Source organism: Scardinius erythrophthalmus, assembly GCF_964197995.2.
Source record: "Scardinius erythrophthalmus genome assembly, chromosome: 20".
In the NCBI taxonomy this organism is placed as follows: domain Eukaryota; kingdom Metazoa; phylum Chordata; class Actinopteri; order Cypriniformes; family Leuciscidae; genus Scardinius; species Scardinius erythrophthalmus.
Window position 1 is genome coordinate 13081653 of NC_138240.1, and position 21318 is coordinate 13102970.

The window sequence follows — 21318 nt, forward strand, 5'->3', positions numbered from 1 at the left end:
TATTTATATATATATTATTATAAATGCCAATTATTTGCATTTATTTGCCTGGTATTATTTTTTATCTTAATTATACTATTACAATCTATTTAATTCACAGCCCTACTAATTTCATCCATCATTATTATACAAAATTATGCAAAAGATATGTTTTGAATGTTGCCATGGTCTTTCTGCTCGGAATATGAGCAGGGAAAGGGAATGCAGTTGAGAGCTTTAGAAATAGTTCAATGACATTCTGTTCCTGTCAGTGTACAAAAACCTTCTGCATACTTCAGACAGAGACATACGGTCCAGCAAATGGAAGTTTATGCTGTATGCCACTTTACATCAAATCAAATACAGCAGTGTGTGCATATGTGGTTATTATTGTCCATATGGTATTATTCTTCCACCTCTGTCACAGTCTTACACAGATGGTGTGTTTTTTTTTGTGGTTAGTTTGTTGTTTTGTCTGTATATGTTTGTTTATATGGAGGGAGTGTGTATGCACACAAGTGTGCCGCACAGTGCATAGACTGTTGGCAAAAGAGAGGGAGGAAGAGAAAGAGAGGCTGACAGATTAGTAATCGTTTGAAACGCTTGCAGATTCCCCATTTTGAAGTCCAGCTTCAGCTCTAGACTTTGTCTCTCTCGCTTACTGTATTGTGAACAGGGGTCATGGGGTCATACCAGTGCACACATGTACATACACCTAAATATACAGCCTAATTTTTACTGACAACAATTTAATATGATTATTTATTATATGCTTAGAATATTGATTTGATCATATGATTTGTGACACAGGTTTTCTTGCAGGTTTGTGATCATTTTAATTGAGAGACTACATAGAATATTTGTACTTTTATAACTGTGTGCATATACACTCACCTAAAAGATTATTAGAAACACCTGTTCAATTTCTCATTAATACAATTATCTAATCAACCAATCACATGGCAGTTGCTTCAATGCATTTAGGGGTGTGGTTCTGGTCAAGACAATCTCCTGAGCTCACCAAAATTGGACAGTTGAAGACTGGAAAAATGTTGCCTGGTCTGATGAGTCTCGATTTCTGTTGAGACATTCAGATGGTAGAGTCAGAATTTGGCGTAAACAGAATGAGAACATGGATCCATCATGCCTTGTTACCACTGTGCAGGCTGGTGGTGGTGGTGTAATGGTGTGGGGGATGTTTTCTTGGCACACTTTAGGCCCCTTAGTGCCAATTGGGCATCGTTTAAATGCCACGGCCTACCTGAGCATTGTTTCTGACCATGTCCATCCCTTTATGACCACCATGTACCCATCCTCTGATGGCTACTTCCAGCAGGATAATGCACCATGTCACAAAGCTTGAATCATTTCAAATTGGTTTCTTGAACATGACAATGAGTTCACTGTACTAAAATGGCCCCCACAGTCACCAGATCTCAACCCAATAGAGCATCTTTGGGATGCGGTGGAACGGGAGCTTCGTGTCCTGGATGTGCATCCCACAAATCTCCATCAACTGCAAGATGCTATCCTATCAATATGGGCCAACATTTCTAAAGAATGCTTTCAGCACCTTGTTGAATCAATGCCACATAGAATTAAGGCAGTTCTGAAGGCGAAAGGGGGTCAAACACAGTATTAGTATGGTGTTCCTAATAATCCTTTAGGTGAGTGTATATATATATATATATATATATATATATATATATATAATTATAATTATAAAGTTTTTAAAACTATAATTTTTTTATAAGACATTTTGTGTAAAAGTTTTTAAAACTGTATTAAAAGTTTAAATTTATATAAAGCTGTTTACATAAAGTTGTTGCTGTCTGTTGGTTTTGCAAATATCTAACCAATGAAAATTCGCTGGTCAAAAACCTCGTAATTCCATTTGAGCTTGATTTTCGTCAAATGTTAGTAACATAATGACACTTGTCTGACCACATATAAAGCCACAATATCAAATTTGACAAAACAGTGTAAAAAATGGTGTTTTTGGAGATTTGAGGTTTCTGCCCGACGGCGACAATAATCTAAATTATTGGTCACAAACTAATCAGGCCAATATTATCCAATAAAATTATTGTTTCCTATTTTTGCTAATATCATTTTATTATTAGACTATATAAAAATGTTCTATTCTAAGTTTTATATAAATATTCTATATCTATAAATATATATCTTTTCCCTCTGTGTCTTCTCAGGAGCAAGTTGAATATGTGTTTCTGATCATCTTCACCATCGAGACATTTATGAAGATCCTGGCGTACGGCCTCGTCATGCACCCGAGCTCCTACATCCGCAATGGTTGGAATTTACTGGACTTTGTCATCGTCATTGTAGGGTACGGCACCATTTTCGCCACTCTACTCATCAATCCCACTTGTTTATTTACTGTCTTTTTCATTTAAAAATGAGTCATAATAACCCGGAGTGACATCACTGCCTTTCCTCCCATGATTCACTTGCATATTAATTTTCATAGCTGATTTTAATTCAGGTTGTGTTATGGCCAACAGCTCTCTTATTCACAATTCTCCTCTTGTCCTGCTGTTCTCTTTACCCCCTTTTTCCTCATTTCTCCCTTTTCTCAACCTTTCCCTTTTGCTCTCTCTCTCGGATTATCTGGTCAGATCTGGCTGTCAATCCTCTCTCCAGCTCGCTCTCTCTTTGTGTCTTAATCTGACCTACAGAGACTAGGCGCTACCCTTAATTTCACACACCAGGCTTTACGGCACTGTGGTGAATGTGTGTGTATGTGAAAAGAGTAAATAAACATTTCATGCACTAAAAAAGAATCAATCTTTCATAGTATGCCACTGCTTAAACTCATTTCCTTCCTCTGAACACAATAGAGTGTATTTAAAGAGCGACAATCCCCAGAGCTCTGTCTGTCCTGCTAAAATGGGACTAAACAGCTGTTCTGGGGTCATTAATGGCCAGTTGGTCAAAGTGATGGTTAATTATCTAAAAGAAGATGACTGTCTCAGTCATTTAGCATCTTTTTGAGTATAATTTTGAGAGCTTTTTTTAGTATTGATTAGAGATTTCACTAAGCTCACAGACAGAACCGCTAATGGGCAGGTGGATCTGTTCCAAACACACGGTATTACACATCATATTATTTCTGCTTATAATACTGATGATGCCATCCTAAGAGTATTTGTGCGTACATGTGTATGCATGAAAGCACACATAGCTGGGATGGGTGCCACGAATATTATGGCCCAGCCAGCTTCCACAACACTTCACTCCATTCGTTGGAGAATCAAATTACGCTAGTCATGCAGTATGTTTCCAGTCCACTAAAAAGAACTTCATTTCAGAACCAGCTCATAAGAGTCATTTGTTTGGGAATCGGGCTACAATGGTCACTCTGTATGTTTCTGATTCACTAAAAAGAACAAGATCATACGAGTCATTCATTTGGGAATCCGGCTACAGTGGTCATGATGTATGTTTTGATTCGCTAACAAGAACCAACTAAGAGTCAATCATACGGGAATCAGGTTTCATTGGTCAATTTTACTAGAAAAAAACAGCTCATAAGAGTAATTTTTTGGGAATCAGGCTTCACTGGTCAATGTTAGGCCTACTAAAAAGAACCAGCTCATAATAGTGGTTAGTTTGGAAATCAGGCTTTACTGGTCAATGTTAAAAAAAAAAAAAAACACTCATAAGAGTCATTCATTCGGGAATCGAGCTACACTGGTCTCTGTATGTTTTTGATTCACTCAAAAGAATCATTCGTTTGGGAATCAGACTATACTGATTCACTGGCTGTCATTGGAGAACTGGACTACGCCGATTACGCTATATGTTTCATTTGAACATAAGCTCTTAGGCCAGTTCCAGTGTTCATCTTTACCGTTTTTATTTCGTTTTAGTCACAGTTGTTCTTTCTTTTGATAAGCGTATCCTTTTTTTGTCAATAATTTGTCATGTCATAATCAATAGCTTAAGTTAGTTTTACTAACATGACTAAATGCCATCTAATTTTGGTGTAACGTGTAAAATTAAACCAAATATTAATAGACTCTACAAATTAATTTAATAATGTAATGTACATTTTAACATATGACCTTGTTGTAAAAATCTGAACTCCTGTATTCAAATGTCCATTTTTATCTTCGATTCAATGAATATTCAAAGTTCAAATTTGAAAGTAACAACTCAAAAGATCATCCTTTTAAATGTAATATTAATTGTTTAAAGTCAATTACACATTTTAGTATTTTAGAAATATTTATTCAACCACAGTTATGTTTTTTTTGTTTTTTGCAGGTTGTTCAGTGTGGTATTAGAGACTGTTACACATAAGTCCGGTGAAACAACATCCCATACACCAGGGAAACCTGGAGGCCTAGATGTCAAAGCCCTCCGAGCCTTCAGAGTCCTACGACCCCTCAGACTGGTTTCAGGAGTGCCCAGTGAGTTTGTGTTTGTAATAGAAAAATAAGGAAACAAGTTAGTAAAATCTGGTGTAAATTGCTATGAACTATTCAGCAGTGGTGTATCACCCACTCAAGAGTGTTACTGACTGTGCTATAAAGAATGTATTCTGAGAGAGAAAACAGTCTCTATGGATATTTGTATGGAGTGGTGTTTTGTGCAGTTATGATATGTGTGCAGCGATCATCAGGGGGCTGGTGTAGCTTGACCTCTCTAATGTCATGAAAATGTAGACCTGTAGATTTCAGTGTCCTCACCAGATGAGCTTGACTCATCGTTGCACCCAGAGGCTGTTCTGTTTCGCAGTAATTTCAAAATCAGATCCACAGCTACACACTCCTGAATCACTGACCAACTAACCAAAGGGCCATTATTGATTGTGTCTTTACAGTACTAACATGATAAGAGGACGGTTTCAAAGAACACTGTCCATGGTGCTGAAAACACAATTCCATTAGCTACTTTACTGGTGAGGATAGCAGAAAACAGGGTTGTGTATCCTGGAACACGGAACAGTCAATGACTTATTCCACCACAGCACTATTAGAAGCTCTGATGTGGAACTTTCCTGCCTACCGGCATGTACGATGGTATCTCCCCCTCATGTGCTCACCCCCACGGTTATCCTGGCAAGTCTCCCAGTGAGGCAAGATGACATTGAATGAGGACACTTCTTCTCATTCATATACCTTTTACATTTACAGGAAAACACACATTAAAAATTCCTCACTGTGTGCTCCTGTAATGCTATTAGGCGGCGCGGCGACTCAGTGGGTAGCACTGTCGCCTCACAGCAAGAAGGTCCCTGGTTCAAAGCCCAGCTGAGCCAGGAGTCATTTCTGTGTATAGTTTTTATGTTCTCCCCGTGTCAGCGTGGGTTTCCCCCGGGTGCTCCGGTTTCCGGAGACTTTAATACGGAACATAACCACATTGAATAAGGCAATAACCGACAAAGGACTAAACAGAACAGGGAGTATATATGCAAGGGATAATCAGGAAGATACAGCTGATGATAATTAACCACAGAAACAAACAAAGACTTAAACAGAAACTAAACAGAGTAGAGAAAGAGGAATTAAAGGAAACAGAACAGAATATCAAAATAAGAGTCCATAACCGTGACAAAATGAACATGATTTAACTAAATTTTGACTAATTTAAAGGTACACTTTGTACGTTTTCCCCCCACAAAATTTAAATAACGAGTCAATACGTCATCAATCCATCTTCCAAACCGTATAAGTGTTTATATTTTTTCACGGAAAATTGCATACATACGTCACTCACTCGTGAATGTCTTGTCATAGCCGTAAATAGAGAAAAGATGCTCCGGCTACTTTGACGCGTGTATGATGAGGGAGTGGCATAGGTTAATTGTCACAACGAGCAAGAAAGTTTGACATTGAGCACTCTAAATCTTGAACCTCCAGGGAATTACCCATTTTAAATAAACCTAGAATTGAGTAGAGTCTGCTGGCAAAAAGAGAACACGACAGAGCTCGTAATAAAACAAGAATCAAAATTGGCTTGGATTTTTAAGAGATGGGAAGAACTGAAGGATTTGAAATGTTGAAAGTGACGCAGAGATGGTGTTTTTATTAATCAACAGATGAGTAATGTATTTTATTATACAGATAAATTGCCATATGTAGCTCTCTAACAGAGTTCATTGTAAAGCATTATCTATATTGAAGGGTCATTTCATTATAGTTGTTGTGCTGTGCTGGAATTTATTTTCAAGAAAGTACCGTGTCTATTTATGGGTACAGCTAGAGTAACGTCTTCAGCTAGTCAGCCTGAGATCCTTTCCATCTAAACTAGTTATATCTCTTAAGCCTAGTAGATAATGTTTTATGAGCACTAAGATAACCATATTCATCTGCACAGTCGCACAGAGCTGAAGCACAACCAAAACCATGTTCTTCTGCAAAATGCATGCAGTTTTGTTGTTTAACCACTAGAGGGCCAAAAGTTACATAGTGTACATTTAAAGGCACACTATGCAGTTTCCGTTTTTCTCAAACAGCGACCCCTAGAGTCTTTCTTCGTTTTCTTCGTCGACTCTGCCATGATTCATGTCTGAAATGCATGTTAGTGTCTTCCATAGAGGCTGCTTCATATGTTGTTGATGTATATGATGGTTTTGCCAGCGGCATCCCCCCCCGCTTTGCTATCGGGATGATTCGCCCTACTACGAATTCGTTTACCATCTAAATGATTTCGAAGCTGTTATATTATGGTACAAATCTTGCATAGTGTGCCTTTAAATACTTTTTTGCCAAAAGACCAAATACTAAATTGATATAATTGACATAAACAGACAGACTGGGAATGATTTTTTTTTTGCAAAAAATATAGGTTTTGGGTTACAGATTGTACTCCATTGTGAAGGCCATGATTTCTCTGCTCTGTGTGTATGTGTGTGCGTGTGCAGGCCTGCAGATTGTGTTAAACTCCATCATGAAGGCAATGGTTCCCCTGTTGCACATCTCTCTGCTTGTCCTCTTTGTCATCATCATTTACGCCATCATTGGACTGGAGCTCTTCATCGGACGAATGCATCGCACATGCTTTTATATAGGCACAGGTATCCACACATACTCACATAAAATATTTATGTGCGTTTTCTGTCACTCTCTGTCTTTCTCCATCTGTCTCTCTCTTATTTTTTCAGAAAATTATGCAGACGATGAACCACTCCCATGTGCGTTTGCGGGTCATGGACGCCAGTGCAATATCAATGGCTCTGAGTGCAGGGGAAAGTGGGAAGGACCTAACGGTGGCATCACTAACTTTGATAACTTCTTCTTTGCCATGTTAACAGTTTTTCAGTGTATCACAATGGAAGGCTGGACAGACGTCCTGTACTGGGTAACTAAGCCGTATACATGGTCTTCAGCTTGACTGTAATGGGTCATAATTATATTTTAAGCAAGTGATTGTATGACACTAATATTGTTGCTTTTGCTTGCCTGTTCATCTCTGTAGATGAATGATGCTATTGGGTTTGAGTTGCCGTGGGTTTACTTTGTTAGCCTGGTCATCTTTGGATCCTTCTTTGTTCTCAACCTTGTGTTGGGTGTGTTGAGCGGGTGAGTTCATAGGATAGATAATTATGTGAATGTTTGGGGGAAAGTGTCTATGGGTGATTTTGCCATGGATGATTTAGTCCCTATCACTTCATTTAATATCCAAAGCATTGATTCAGAATATACATTTTAGCAGTTTATGCATTTTCTGGCCAAACTCACATCCTTTGGCGTTGCTACTGTCATGCTCTTCTGTTTGAGCTACAGGAGCAGTTTTCCCACTGCTGATATATCAAGGGTTAGGGTTGGGATTCTAACCAGGAACCCTTTGTAATCAAAGTGAAAATGTTCCAGCTAAACTATTACATCATCATACTTGACATATACAAGATTGGGAGCAACAATATTTTTGGAATGTTTTTAAAGAAGTTTTTTTTATGCTCCACAATTTATTTGATCAAAAATATGGTAGAAGCAGTAATGATATATTATTACAATTTTAAAATAAACTCTTTTCTATTTGAATTTATAAATGTAATTTATTCCTGTGATGGCAAAGCTTAATTTTCAGCAGTCGTTACTTCAGTCTTTAGTGTCACATGATCCTTCAAAAATCATTCTAAATCATTTGGTTCATAATATTGCATAATATTTTTGTGGAAACCATGATAAAAAAAATCTGGATTTTTGATGAATAGATGCATAGCAACTCGGTATGCAGTTGTTTTTGTTAATTTTTGCATATGTCTAATAATAATGTTTCTACATTTCAATTTTGACTTGGGAAACAGCAAATACTTCTGCCTTATCTCTGGATCAATACGTCACATGGGACAATTTATTGATTAAAACAGTTTGTCCATATCCCAATTAATTCATGTGCTAAGCCTTCATCATTTCATGACATCATACCATCATACCTGTGCATCATAACGTTGCATGTCTGTGTGAGTGATTATTTAACAGAGGACAGCAGGAGATGAGCAAATATCAGATGTTAATGTTTTTACTCACCTGAATGGAACAATCCCCAGATGCTGAGAGCAGCAGATTTGCAGAGTCTGATTTCCTGCAGACTGTTCCAAAGCGCACAGAATTCCCCAAAGATACTATCTCATGCAGCTTCCCCTTCGTTAAACAGAGTGTGAAAGTCCACTGTGTGTTTTTTGCCTCTGCATTGTGTGTGTGTGTTTGTTTTGCTTGTCTAACAAGCTATACTTGTGTGTAGAGAATTCTCTAAGGAGAGAGAGAAGGCGAAAGCTCGTGGAGATTTTCAGAAGCTCCGTGAGAAACAGCAGATGGAGGAGGATCTGTCTGGATATATGGACTGGATCACTCAGGCTGAGGACATAGATGAGTTTGATGAAGACGGAAACAGACGTGAGATCTCTTCCTCTGTTCCACCCTCTAGAACCCTTTGTCCTTGATATTAATTGTTCATTGTAGAAACATGATTGATATACACACTCAAGCACATTTAAAGATGAATTGTGTAATGTATGTATTTTTTATATGATAATAGTTTCCCCAATCCCAGTTTACCATACAGAGACAATAAAAAGTCAAGTAAGACAGTTTTTTTTTTTTTTTCAAACTTCTTGATTCCAAGGGCCACAAATATTTGTATCCTTTTGTGAGGACCCCCTACCTTAAATATAATGGCAGCTATTTAATTGAATTCATTTACATGGAATGAGAGACATAGTAAGCATAATATAATACAGACTAAGGCCGAAGTAATATATATACTATTAATGTTAGATGTATTTTTTTTTCTTACTGTTTAAAACTATGGTTGTCAATAGAATAAAATAGTCATGATTAATCTCAGGATTTCTGAGCAGTCTGAAACACCAGCAAAATTAAACAGTAATAATATAAAATATTCAAAATATGTTGTGAAATATTGAAAAGTGCTAAAACACATTTAAGTAAAAATGTTTACTCTGACTTCCCTTCAAAAATACATTTTGTATTTTTAGCACCCGTAAACACCCGCTTATGGCCCCATGGGGTCCTTGTTGTTTTTGTTAAAATATATATTAAATGAAACTTGACAACTAACTGAAATTAACTAATTTACTTCAAATTAAAATTAGTACTAAATTACCCAAAGTAAAACTGAAATAAAAATAAATTATATCCATATAGAATAAAAAAATTTAAACTAAAATTAAAATGAAAACCAGAAAATATAAAAATAAAATCTATTTCAAAATATTAATAAATAAAATAATTATCAGGGTTAAGTCTGTTTAGTTTTCCCTGTTCCCGTTTTGCCTGTGTTCCTGGTCATTATTAGTTACCATGGTCTCTAATTTATCACACACCTGTTTCTGTTACAGTTAATAACCTCACTCTGTGTATTTAAGCCCTTAGTTCCTCTCAGTTCTACCAGAAAGACTTGGGAGGCAATAGAACGAATGAGTACGATTTATTTAACAGTTTAAATGCAAAATGAAATGTTAAAGTTCTTTGGCGTAGGCCCCGTCCGTAATCCAAATCCGGAGGGTAGAAGACACTTGCAGTTCCTGCCTGAAGATGAAGGCAGGGGCCGAGCCTACCCCCGATGGGTGGACAGGGACCTTGTTGATTTTCTCCTGGTTTATTAAAAAGATCTTTCAATCTCCCTCAGGTGTGACCTTGCGTGACCTAGCTGATAAGAAGAGGGGGAAATTCGGCTGGTTCAGCCACTCAAACGAAACCCACGGTACGGCCAATCAGAATGAAACGCATGACCTCTTCACTGTTCACTGCCCCGCTGTACTATATATAGCCCCCCTCAACTTTGTCTGGTCTAATTGTATAATTTACATCTGGGGCTAGAAATCACATCTCTCGGTTGGACCCATATTAAGTGCTTTGACCCTATTTCAGAGAGATTGCTTTTCTCCAAAACTGTGCCAATGTGTGGCCGACATTTTTTTTTTCTCTTTGTCTCTCTTACACCTCTCTTTTTTACGGTCCTTTTCTGTCTCTGTGTAGCTTTCACTTTCTTCCTGTTTTTCATTCGCTATAGCAAGTCTTCCAGCCAGTGAAACAGCTTCCGAGAACACTGAAAACATAGATGAGGAACACACAGATTGTTGTGCTGCTTGCTGGTAATGCATATATATACTCACACATACATACCCACTATAATTAGAAATGATGTTTTATTAACAAAGTTCGGGAGGAGCACGTTCAAATAATCAAGCAATCAATCAATCAACTCATCAAACAATTACCATGTCTACCCTATCAGCATGAGAGGAAGTATATATATATTCACTCTGTCATCTCACCTAACTTCCTTGACAGTTTTCAGCATCCCTCCACCACCCCGACTCCTCACTCTTGGCTTGTTCTTTCACAGCCAGGAATACGGGGGGAGTACTCTGGGTTCGGGCCAAATACCGAGCCCGGAGCCCTCTCCTCGGACAGCACGCCAAATACGCATTTATTCTATCTGACTTATTTGTAAGTGTGAATGCGTGAAACAACATTTTTCATTGTGTTGTCATGCTGGCTTGCTAATGGAAGTTGTTATCAGCCATAATGGAGTGTCATCTCTAAATTTCTCAGTTGCAGCTCATTATGTTCTCTTTTCTTTGTATTCTTTGTGCTCTTGCAAGTCAGTTCATTACTCTGGGCTTCTTCAGCTGTCTTTGATTCAGTATCTGAACTGGATCTTTGTTAAACGCAATGCATCAGTGTTTACATTTTGCCAATTGCTCTGTGTTGTGATTGTCTGTGATCTCATTGTCGTTTCATTTTGTTTTGTCCACTGTTGTTTGACTTCAGTGCTCGCATTATGAAGATCCCCTGCTGGTGAGTTGTGAGGACAAACTCGTGGTTCAGTGTTTACCTGCTACTCTAGATGTAGAGTAAACTTTACTTTGGGAAATACACTTGCAGACAGTTTTTATCTCTTAGTTACAACATAATTTATCTAAATTTAGTGAGATTTATGCTCAAAACAAGAAGAAACAATGTATAAATGGGGGAAAAAAGTATTTTCATGATTTGTTATTTGAACCCTTTTTCTTTTGTCAAATCAACTTTAATGTGGTTATTAATGTGGTTCAGATAACATAATATTTTGAGTTTCTATTTATTAAACCAATCTCCTTCATTGTATTAACTCAAATGTTTTATTTCAATGAACTAAAAATTTTAAGGCAACAAGGTAACTTACTTTTTAAAGTTAAACCAACAATAATTTGTATAATTATTACATGTCCTCTAAAATGGCTCTGATCACATGGTTCATGACTTACTGTTTGGATTTTATGTATATCATAACAGTATGTATATTTTGGTGAAATAATAATAAACATATATATATATATGCATATATTTTTTTTATATAATAAAAAATGTATATAGTGATTATAGGCACATTTTTTGTGTGTTCGCTTAGTCGTGCCCTGCGCCGCTGGAACCGCTGCATTCGAAGAAACTGTCGTACAGCAGTAAAATCTGTGACATTCTATTGGGTGGTGCTGCTCCTCGTCTTCCTCAACACAGCTCTCAGTGCCTCAGAACATTATAACCAACCAGAGTGGCTCACTGAAATTCAGGGTATGTAACTGTTGCCAAACATCACCTTGCTGACATAACATGTGTATTGTCCCACAGCAACAGCCACACTTTTATTCATAGACTTCTATTAGCAGATGTTTTTTTTTTGTTGCTGAGTCTGGTGTTACCAATAAATGAACTTACATGTTGACAAAAATGATTGAGCTGAGATCACATCTATTTATCCGCCTCTCTTTCTTTTTGTGTCTCTCTCACAGACATTGCCAATAAGGTTCTCCTGTCATTGTTCACAGTGGAGATGTTGTTGAAAATGTACAGTCTGGGGTTGCGGGGATATTTTGTTGCATTTTTCAACCGTTTTGACTGTTTCGTTGTGTGCGGTGGGATTCTGGAGACCGTTCTGGTGGAGCTGGAGATCATGCCACCTCTCGGCATCTCAGTGTTGCGCTGCGTCCGCCTGCTTCGGATCTTCAAAGTCACACGGTAAACTTGCCTCTTACATGAATGGGTACAAAATAGGAAACACTTTTAAAATACTTTTTTTTTTTAAGAAACTATTTTATATAAGGTTTCTAATGTTTGCAACACTGTCACTCAAATTCGGAACATGTCTAAAAACAATTTGTTATTTTGTTATTTTCTAAAAATTACATAGTCAACATTAACATGTCGATTTTTAAAATGACAAAAAATATGTATAATTTATAAACCCAAATTTTTTTATTGGATTTCTTTTAATAATTTCAAAATCGTGCTGGTTGGCCTCCATGTGTATTCTCTGTCCCCTGCAAATTCTTTGTTTTCTCAGTCTGGTCCTTTCTGTTTCTCCTGATGTTTCTGTCTTTCCTCATCACATTTCCACCCTGTTAATTCTTGCCCCATTTGTCCTCTTCAGCCATTGGACGGCTCTGTCCAATCTGGTGGCCTCGCTACTGAATTCAATGAAGTCCATTGCCTCCCTGCTGCTGTTGCTCTTCCTCTTCCTCATCATCTTCGCTCTGCTTGGCATGCAGCTATTCGGAGGGAAGTTCAACTTTGATGAGACGCAGACCAAAAGGAGCACCTTTGATGCCTTCCCTCAGGCCCTGCTCACCTGCTTTCAGGTAATAAACTCTCGTACAACAATGAAAACATAATGTTAGATTACTTAACTCTTTCCCCACTTTTGACGGAATTTTATGGCAATCCGTGTTTTCAGTGTTACGGTAGTGGTCGCTATTACGTAACTTCTGAAGGAGTATTGAATCTCCGGATCAAAACATAGGCTAAGAAGCAGAAACAAGTGATAGAAGCGTTGCTTATGTTATGCACATGTAAAATAACGTGATCATCAAACATTAAACTGTATAAAAATCTAAAACGTCTAACATTACCAAATGAAATGGTCTCGATCTATTCCATCTACCTTTTTTGATCATAGTTCTGAATGTTCAAATCCAATGTAGGTTTTGTCAAAAATGCAATTTTCTCAGGTTTTTGTTGAAAATATTGAAATATTTGTTCAAACTTTATGAAGCTAGAATAAGTTTTTTTTTCCAGAGTTTTTGTTCTTTCTTTTGATATATTGTATGTTCAGGTATTCATATAACAAAATATTCTGGTGGGCATGAACGTTTTGTGAAAAAATGCACTCGCTGACTGGCAACTTTTTCAAAAATGCTGGCAGGGAAAGAGTTAATAAGCAGAAATGATAATTTTCACTAAATATTCATCAATAAAGAAAAACGGTACACAGATAAAAACTGAAATTATTGTTAAAGAAACAAAAAGTTTATACTTCCACAGTATAAAAAGTATAAAATAAAGTTTGTCAATGTTTACTTCTTTTTTATATCTGAGGTATTTTTGTGTTAAATTTAGTTTTTTCCCCCCCTCTACAGATATTAACAGGTGAAGACTGGAATGTGGTGATGTATGATGGTATCATGGCGTACGGCGGCCCGGTTTTCCCTGGAATGATCGTCTGTCTTTACTTTGTGATTTTGTTCATCTGTGGTAACTGTATCCTTTCCCTCTAAAACTGGGTTTCACTGGCATATTTATAATGCATTAATTCTGTGTATGTGTTATCATAAATTAACAGCAACAGTTTAATTCATTTACATTTATGCATTGTAAATAATTTGATCCAAAGTGTCATAAGTTGCATTGTATGTATACATGCTTTTCCTGGGATTTGAACCTACTGTATGTCCTTTGCATTGCTAATGCCATACACACTACTCTGTTTGAGTAACAGGCATGCAGTTATTTCCAACTAGTTACAGATGTCATTGCTCACTGATTAAAAACTATCCATATCTTTCCATCCTTCAGAAATCCTCATTTCTGTGTTTTGTTGTTGCTGTTGGATGTGTTTTTTGGGTCTTAACCTCTGCTCTCTCAGATATCTTGCTGAATGTCTTCTTGGCCATTGCTGTCGACAATTTAGCAGGAGGCGATGGAGACGAGAAGAAGAATGAGTGTGTTTTTAAATCATCTCAGATCATCATCTCAATCTCTACTAATCTCTCTTTCTAACTGCCATAAATATTACATCATTAATGAATACATTTACCATTCTTTAACATGTACCGTGGGGAATAAGATGAATAAGAAAGATTTAATAATCTTTAATTAAAGCAAAATTGAGACAAAGCAAATACTTTATTTTTTAAAATCAACGTTTTACTATAATTGTTATTTTCAAATTGTTAAAGCTTTTTTGACAAAATGGTTTCAGACATTTGGGACCCCACTGTATATGCAAAAACAAAGATTGTGATGTGTGATCTATTGATCCTGACAGAGAAAAAAAAGAGGGAGAAGGAGAGGGAGAACAGGCTGATGTTGAAGGAGAGAATGGAGAGAATGGAGAGGTGAAGGTATGGAAATCCAACTCTTCTGCCGTTGTTGTTGAATAATCATCACATTGAGGTCAATCTTTCATTTTGTTTTCAACAGGTGGACGTGGATGATGAATACGAGCAGGAGGAGGAGGAGGAAGAGGAGCACGTGGAGGGAGATGATGAAGGTGAAGTCCATGATTGCTAGATGCCATATTGCGTTTGAACAGATTGTTAATTCTAAAATGTTTTGTAGTTATTTAGCAGACGTTTGTGACCATAATTACTCATCCTAGGATACACTAAGAGTCCCTCTGGAGTGTCCTGAGGTTTAGTGTTGGCTGCTCAAGGGTACAGTGGTGACTGAGCTAGATTGTGATCTCATTAACTCAGTTTTTCTCTATCTATATCTCTTTCCTTCTGTCCTTCTCTGCTGGAAGAAGGGAAAGCTCAGCTCAATGTTGCTGACTTTGCTCCTCCTAAAGAGAAAGTTCTACCAATCCCAGAGGGCAGTGCGTTCTTCTGCCTCAGCAAGACCAACCCGTGAGTGTGCAGTTTTAATCACAAACTCAATGCTTGACCATTTAAAGAGATAGTTCTCTCCAAAAGTGAAATTCTTTCATTATTTACGCATGTCATTCGAACGTGTATTGTATGCATGTCTTTCTTCTGTGGAACAAAAAAGAAGATATATATATTTTTTTTTTCATGCAATGGAAGTCTGGTCACCAAAACTGTCTGGTTACCAACATTCTTCAAAATATCTTCTTTTGTGTTCTGCAGAAAAAAAGGTTTGGAACGCCATGAAATTATGACAAAATTAAAAAATTTAACTATCCCTTTAAAATTAGAAATTTATATATAAATATTTTCATTGTGTATTTTTTTTTTTTCATATATAAACAATAATTTTTCTTTTTTACAGCATGACAGTCAAATATAGACAACCATGGTCCAAAATACTAGCCATATTTATTTATTTTTACAAGCTATAAATCAATATTCTGCATTATGCCAGAGGAATTAGTTTGCTGTTTGTCACTCACTCCATCTCAAACATGGACATTATGATTATGTGCGTCATACTTTAATTTAGATGGCTTAACACCGTGAGTGTGTCAGTTCTGGAGGAATTCATCAATAAAATAAAACATTTGGCTTCGGATTCTTATAGTTCTTATAGTAAAGTTCTTATAGTGCATTTTCCTCAGAAGTAACAGTCAGTCATCTTGTCTTCAGTAAACAATTAAACACATTTTACATTTTTGGAATGTCAAATCAGATTTCAAGTCGTTTTTATTGTCATTTGAGATACATTGCATATTTAACATCATGCAAAATGCACAATATTGTCTGGAAAAGCATTCAAATGCACTCATTTTCACTCACTCAGATAGTGAACTATGTGACACTCACTATGTATTGAATAGTGAATGAGTGGTTTCGAACACAGCATATTCATGACCATATAAATGCCTCTGTTTTCTCAAGCAGCGTGGCAAATAAATGTAATTAAAATAAAGTAATATTGAATTTTGGACCATGTAGACAACACATAGCTGACCACAATTCTCTTTGTGTCTCTCTCCAGGATAAGAGTGGGTTGCCATATCCTGATCCATCACCACATCTTCACTAATCTCATCCTGCTTTTCATCATTCTCAGCAGCATTTCTCTGGCTGCGGAGGATCCTATCAGAGCTCACTCCTTCAGGAACAATGTGAGATTCCTGCTTGCTTGCACACACATGCAGGATCATTAATAGTTATTTACTGCAGCTGACCTTATTGGCATGATGGGCAAGCTCTTCAGTGCCAGCTGAGGAATGCCATCCTTCAATCAGCTGACCATCAAACATACACACAGCTTCTGTAGCTCTGACACACACACACACACACACACACACACACACACACGCACACACACACACATAGCTTAACATGATTTACCCAAGTAGGACATGTTCCTGGATCAGAATCCTTGTTAGTTCTGGAACAACATTGGTATCAACCAGTCAGATTTGAGGTTTGGGGTCAAGACTGGAGTCAAAGGCTCGAACAACATGCTTATCAACCTATTATTTCCCTGAGGGTTTCGGAAAACATTATGGTGAGAGCTCGGATTGTTTGGTGGAAATCTTCAAGAACAAAGGATGTTGATCCAGGACTGTGTCCTACTTGTCTAAATCACGTATACTGTACACAAAAAAACATGTCACATACATCCTACTGTACATACTGTACCATCATTTTTTTATATTAGGAGAACTGAATTTCTCTCTACAGGTTCTGGGTTATGCTGACTATGCTTTCACTTCCATATTCACTGTGGAGATCTTACTGAAGGTACCGGTCAATCAATCAATCAATCAATAGTTTTTGTAATGATTTCAAACCGATAAGATAACAGCAACAGAAGTGTTGCAACACTGAAATGCCCTCATCTTTTTTGTTCCGTTATCTCTGTAGATGACAGTGCATGGCGCATTCCTCCATCAGGGTTCCTTCTGTAGAAACTGGTTTAATCTGTTGGATCTTTTGGTGGTCAGTGTGTCTCTGGTCTCCTTCTTCTTACAGTAAGTCCACAACACTGTTCATAATTTGTGTAAACAGGTGAGCTGTGATATCTGATGAATGCATCAGTGTATGTATCGCCCTCTGGTGGAAAAAAGTACACAGTGCTCTATCACGCTTTGAATGCAAATGTAAAAAAATTAAATAAAATGAAATTTTAGAGACAATGAAGAAGAAGTCCACAAATACAAAGTTGAATCTCTGTCTCTCTCTCTCTCTCTCTCTCTCTCTCTCTCTCTCTCTCTCTCTCTCTCTCTCTCTCTCTCTCTCTCTCTCTCTCTCTCTCTCTCTCTCTCTCTCTCTCTCTCTCTCTCTCTCTCTCTCAGTTCAAGTGCCATCTCTGTAGTGAAGATCCTAAGGGTGCTTAGAGTACTAAGGCCTCTTCGAGCAATCAACAGAGCCAAAGGACTCAAGGTACATATTTTAGTGTTTTTGTGTGTATGCCCTGTGGTGAAAATCAAGTTGTAATGTTGTGTATATATGTTGTGTTTTTTAAAAGCTTTAAGACAAACCATGTGAAAGTTCATAAATCAACACCACTGCTGAGTATTTTCTCCTTAAAACTGCAGTGAACCAAAGACAGTCTCAAAAATGCAGGTTTAAATCGCCCCTGTTTCCTACTGTCACAAACAAGTAACCAATCAAAGTTCTTGGCAAAAGTTTCAGAGGAATGTTTATATGTAATTTCAATGACCAATTTTGACAATATTTCTGTTAATTATAACTTTCCTCATTCTTTCCAGGAACCCTCATCTGCCCAAATAACCTCCTTTCTCTTCATATTTAGATCCTCTAAGCTTTTAAGATTTTAAGTATATACAAAAGTTTTGGGTCCGTATGATTTTTGAAATGTTTTTGAAAGAAGTCTCTTACGCTTGCCAAAACGGCATTTTATTTAATCAAAAATGCTGTAAAAAGCAGAAATATTGTAAAATACAATTTAAATTTTATTTTAAAATGTAATTTATTTCTGTGATGTCAAAGCTGAATTTTCAGTCTTCAGTGTCACATGATCCTTAAGAAATCATTCTAATATGATGATTTTCTGCACAAGATACATTACTTATTATTATCAATGCTGTGCTCCTTATTATTTTTGTTGAAACAATGATTTTTTTTTTCAGGATGCTATGATGTACAGAAATAAATATCATTCATAATCATGTAAAAACGGTCAATTTTTATAAATTTAAATTTGAACCATGAACCGATTTAAATTTAAATTTGATCAATCCATCCTTGCTGATTTTTTTATTATTTTATTTTAAATCTTGCTGACCCCAAATATTTTGAATGGCTATGTAATTCATTTTCATTTTCAACATCAGTGTTATGGTGTAAACTCCATTTCTCTGATGACTGTGTGTTTGTTTGTGTGTGCGTAGCATGTGGTACAGTGCGTGTTTGTGGCTATAAAGACCATCGGGAACATCATGATCGTCACCACTCTACTTCAGTTCATGTTTGCCTGCATTGGTGTTCAGCTTTTCAAGGTAAAACACTCACACTCAAAAAGGCTGTGTGCTTCCTGTGCTCTCAGAAATTTAACATCAGCATAAATATTACGTGTGAATGTACTTTTTAATGCGTCATTACTGATGTATTTTGTAGGGTAAATTTTATCGTTGCACAGATGAAGCTAAAAACACTCCAGAACAGTGCAAGTATGTCATATTTCCGCGTCTGTCATTACATTTTAATTCTGTTCTTACGTTAACCACATGTGTGTGCCTTTGGGCAACATGCATGCTTATGTGTCATGAGTGTTTGTGCATCCATTTGTGACTTCAAATTGTTTATGTGTGTGTGTGTGTGACACACAGGGGCACATTTGTGGTGTATAAAGACGGAGATGTGAGTCATCCAATGGTGAAAGAGAGGATCTGGCTCAACAGCGACTTCAATTTCGATAATGTATTGATGGGAATGATGGCCCTGTTCACGGTCTCCACTTTCGAGGGCTGGCCAGCGTGAGTCTGCCCCTCTGTCATCTTCCTCCATATGTCACTGAAGGTCACCATGGCCATGTTTATACAATATGCTCCACATCCTGTTTTTCCTCGCTCAGGCTGCTCTACAAAGCCATTGATGCCAACGCAGAGAATCACGGCCCCATTTACAACTACCGCGTGGAGATCTCTATATTCTTCATCATCTACATCATCATCATCGCCTTCTTTATGATGAACATCTTTGTGGGTTTTGTCATCATCACTTTCCGTGAACAGGGAGAGGCTGAGTTCAAGAACTGCGAGCTGGACAAAAATCAGGTTTGAAGAAAGTATTCACAACCAATTCACAATTCAATTAAAATTCACAACCAATTTTACTTCCGTAATGTAAAATACAATATTGTTCAAAAACCTGGGCTAAGTAAGAATTTTAGAATTTAATACTTGTATTCATTAATTTGATCTTGAACTTTCTTTTCTTGAAATAATTCTTTTATATATATATATATATAGATGCTCATTAAATATGCCCTTGTATCCGAGCTGCACCAATCACATCGGGTTATCTGATATAGGCGGGCCAGAGGCGAGCAAGCTAAACAGATGACTACAGCGCTGTGACGTCGAAGTCATTAGTAAACATTGCAAGATGGCTATGGATGAACACCAGTTGTTTGAAACGGCTTTGGCCGCTACAATGAACGAGTTAGACTTGGCTTTTTATCTAAAAGAGGAACAGAAGACAGCACTCTAATCGCTCCTTTGCAAGAAGGGTATTTTTGCTGTTTTGCCGACCGGATACGGCAAGAGTCTAATCTACCAGTTAGCTCCGCTGGTAGCTAAGCGTATGGGGCTTGTTGTGATTGGTCGTAGTGTTATCCAGTTGCGTGCAGTGAGATTTTCAAATGCATGCTTGGTGCCGCCCCTCGAGCTGGCCGATTTTCATTAGTCGATGCCAGACCATTAATCTTTCAGATTTAGGTGTGGATTTCCAGGCTAAAATATTACTGTATTTTTTATCAAATTAATGCAGCCTTGGTGAGCAAAAGAGACTCCTTTCAAAAACAATGAAAATTCTACCAACCCCAAATTTTGGAACGGTAGTGTATGTCCTAGCGAAATAGGGTATTTAAATAGGGACACATATTTTTTTTTCCTTTGGAGTAACATGCACAGATAAGTCGTTTATATTAAAAACTGAAATGTGTATTAACAGTAAGTATACAAGTTTTCATGTTCACTTCTCATTTTGAATAATCGCCCATTTGAGTTGAGTTGTGCACCAGTCCAGTGTATATTTTCTCACACTATGTCTCCTTTTTGTCATTTGCAGAGACAGTGTGTGGAATACGCCCTGAAGGCCCAGCCGTTGAAGCTGTACATCCCCAAAAACCCAGTGCAGTACAAGTTCTGGTCTATAATCAACTCCACAGGGTTTGAGTACATCATGTTTGTGCTGATTCTCCTCAACACTGTTACTCTGGCTGTGCAGGTAAACAGCTGAGTCTGACAACTCTTACAAAAGCTGTATAATCAGCATGTAGAACCATAGACAAAGACATCTATTTTTGGTAATGTGAATCTGAGCTCATATGAGCTTTTTTGAAATCCAACATGAACCTTTAGGTCAGTGCTGAAATAGTATTGAGAAATTGAAGTTCTGCGTGGTAGGATTATGGTGCTTTCATGTCATACCAGAATTACCAATTGGCTAATTAAACAAAAGGCCTGTTCACACCAAGGATGATAACTATAACAATAATGATTTAAAAAAAAATCATTTTAAATGTAAAAGATTATTAGAGTCCACAAAATCACCTATAACAATAACGGAACAGAAGTTGGAATCACTTTTAGAATGATTGCTTTTCCAGCTGATGAACAATAAAAACATTGGCAGCCAATCAGAATCCATCTTGCTTTAAAAAGCATTAGCATTTAAAGAGACTGCATATAATAAACAGAACGATCATGCGCTGA

General features: G+C 37.2%; 1 protein-coding gene across 1 annotated transcript in view; it reads left to right on the top strand.

The window, feature by feature from the left end:
- The window catches only part of cacna1fb (calcium channel, voltage-dependent, L type, alpha 1F subunit), a gene marked incomplete at both ends in the record, with an annotated part of 46596 nt that overhangs the window by 12980 nt on the left and 12298 nt on the right, over positions 1-21318 (top strand). Inside the window, 26 exons of the mRNA XM_081348598.1 lie at positions 2187-2326; positions 4267-4412; positions 6869-7021; positions 7109-7305; positions 7423-7526; positions 8692-8843; positions 10099-10173; positions 10483-10564; positions 11247-11273; positions 11866-12026; positions 12245-12470; positions 12883-13090; positions 13868-13988; positions 14374-14449; positions 14776-14851; positions 14931-15000; positions 15253-15355; positions 16404-16533; positions 17099-17158; positions 17282-17388; positions 17713-17800; positions 18772-18879; positions 18998-19050; positions 19210-19356; positions 19455-19656; positions 20672-20830. Of these exons, the coding sequence (XP_081204724.1) occupies positions 2187-2326; positions 4267-4412; positions 6869-7021; positions 7109-7305; positions 7423-7526; positions 8692-8843; positions 10099-10173; positions 10483-10564; positions 11247-11273; positions 11866-12026; positions 12245-12470; positions 12883-13090; positions 13868-13988; positions 14374-14449; positions 14776-14851; positions 14931-15000; positions 15253-15355; positions 16404-16533; positions 17099-17158; positions 17282-17388; positions 17713-17800; positions 18772-18879; positions 18998-19050; positions 19210-19356; positions 19455-19656; positions 20672-20830 (3171 nt within the window). The remainder of the gene's footprint in view (positions 1-2186; positions 2327-4266; positions 4413-6868; positions 7022-7108; positions 7306-7422; positions 7527-8691; positions 8844-10098; positions 10174-10482; positions 10565-11246; positions 11274-11865; positions 12027-12244; positions 12471-12882; positions 13091-13867; positions 13989-14373; positions 14450-14775; positions 14852-14930; positions 15001-15252; positions 15356-16403; positions 16534-17098; positions 17159-17281; positions 17389-17712; positions 17801-18771; positions 18880-18997; positions 19051-19209; positions 19357-19454; positions 19657-20671; positions 20831-21318) is intronic.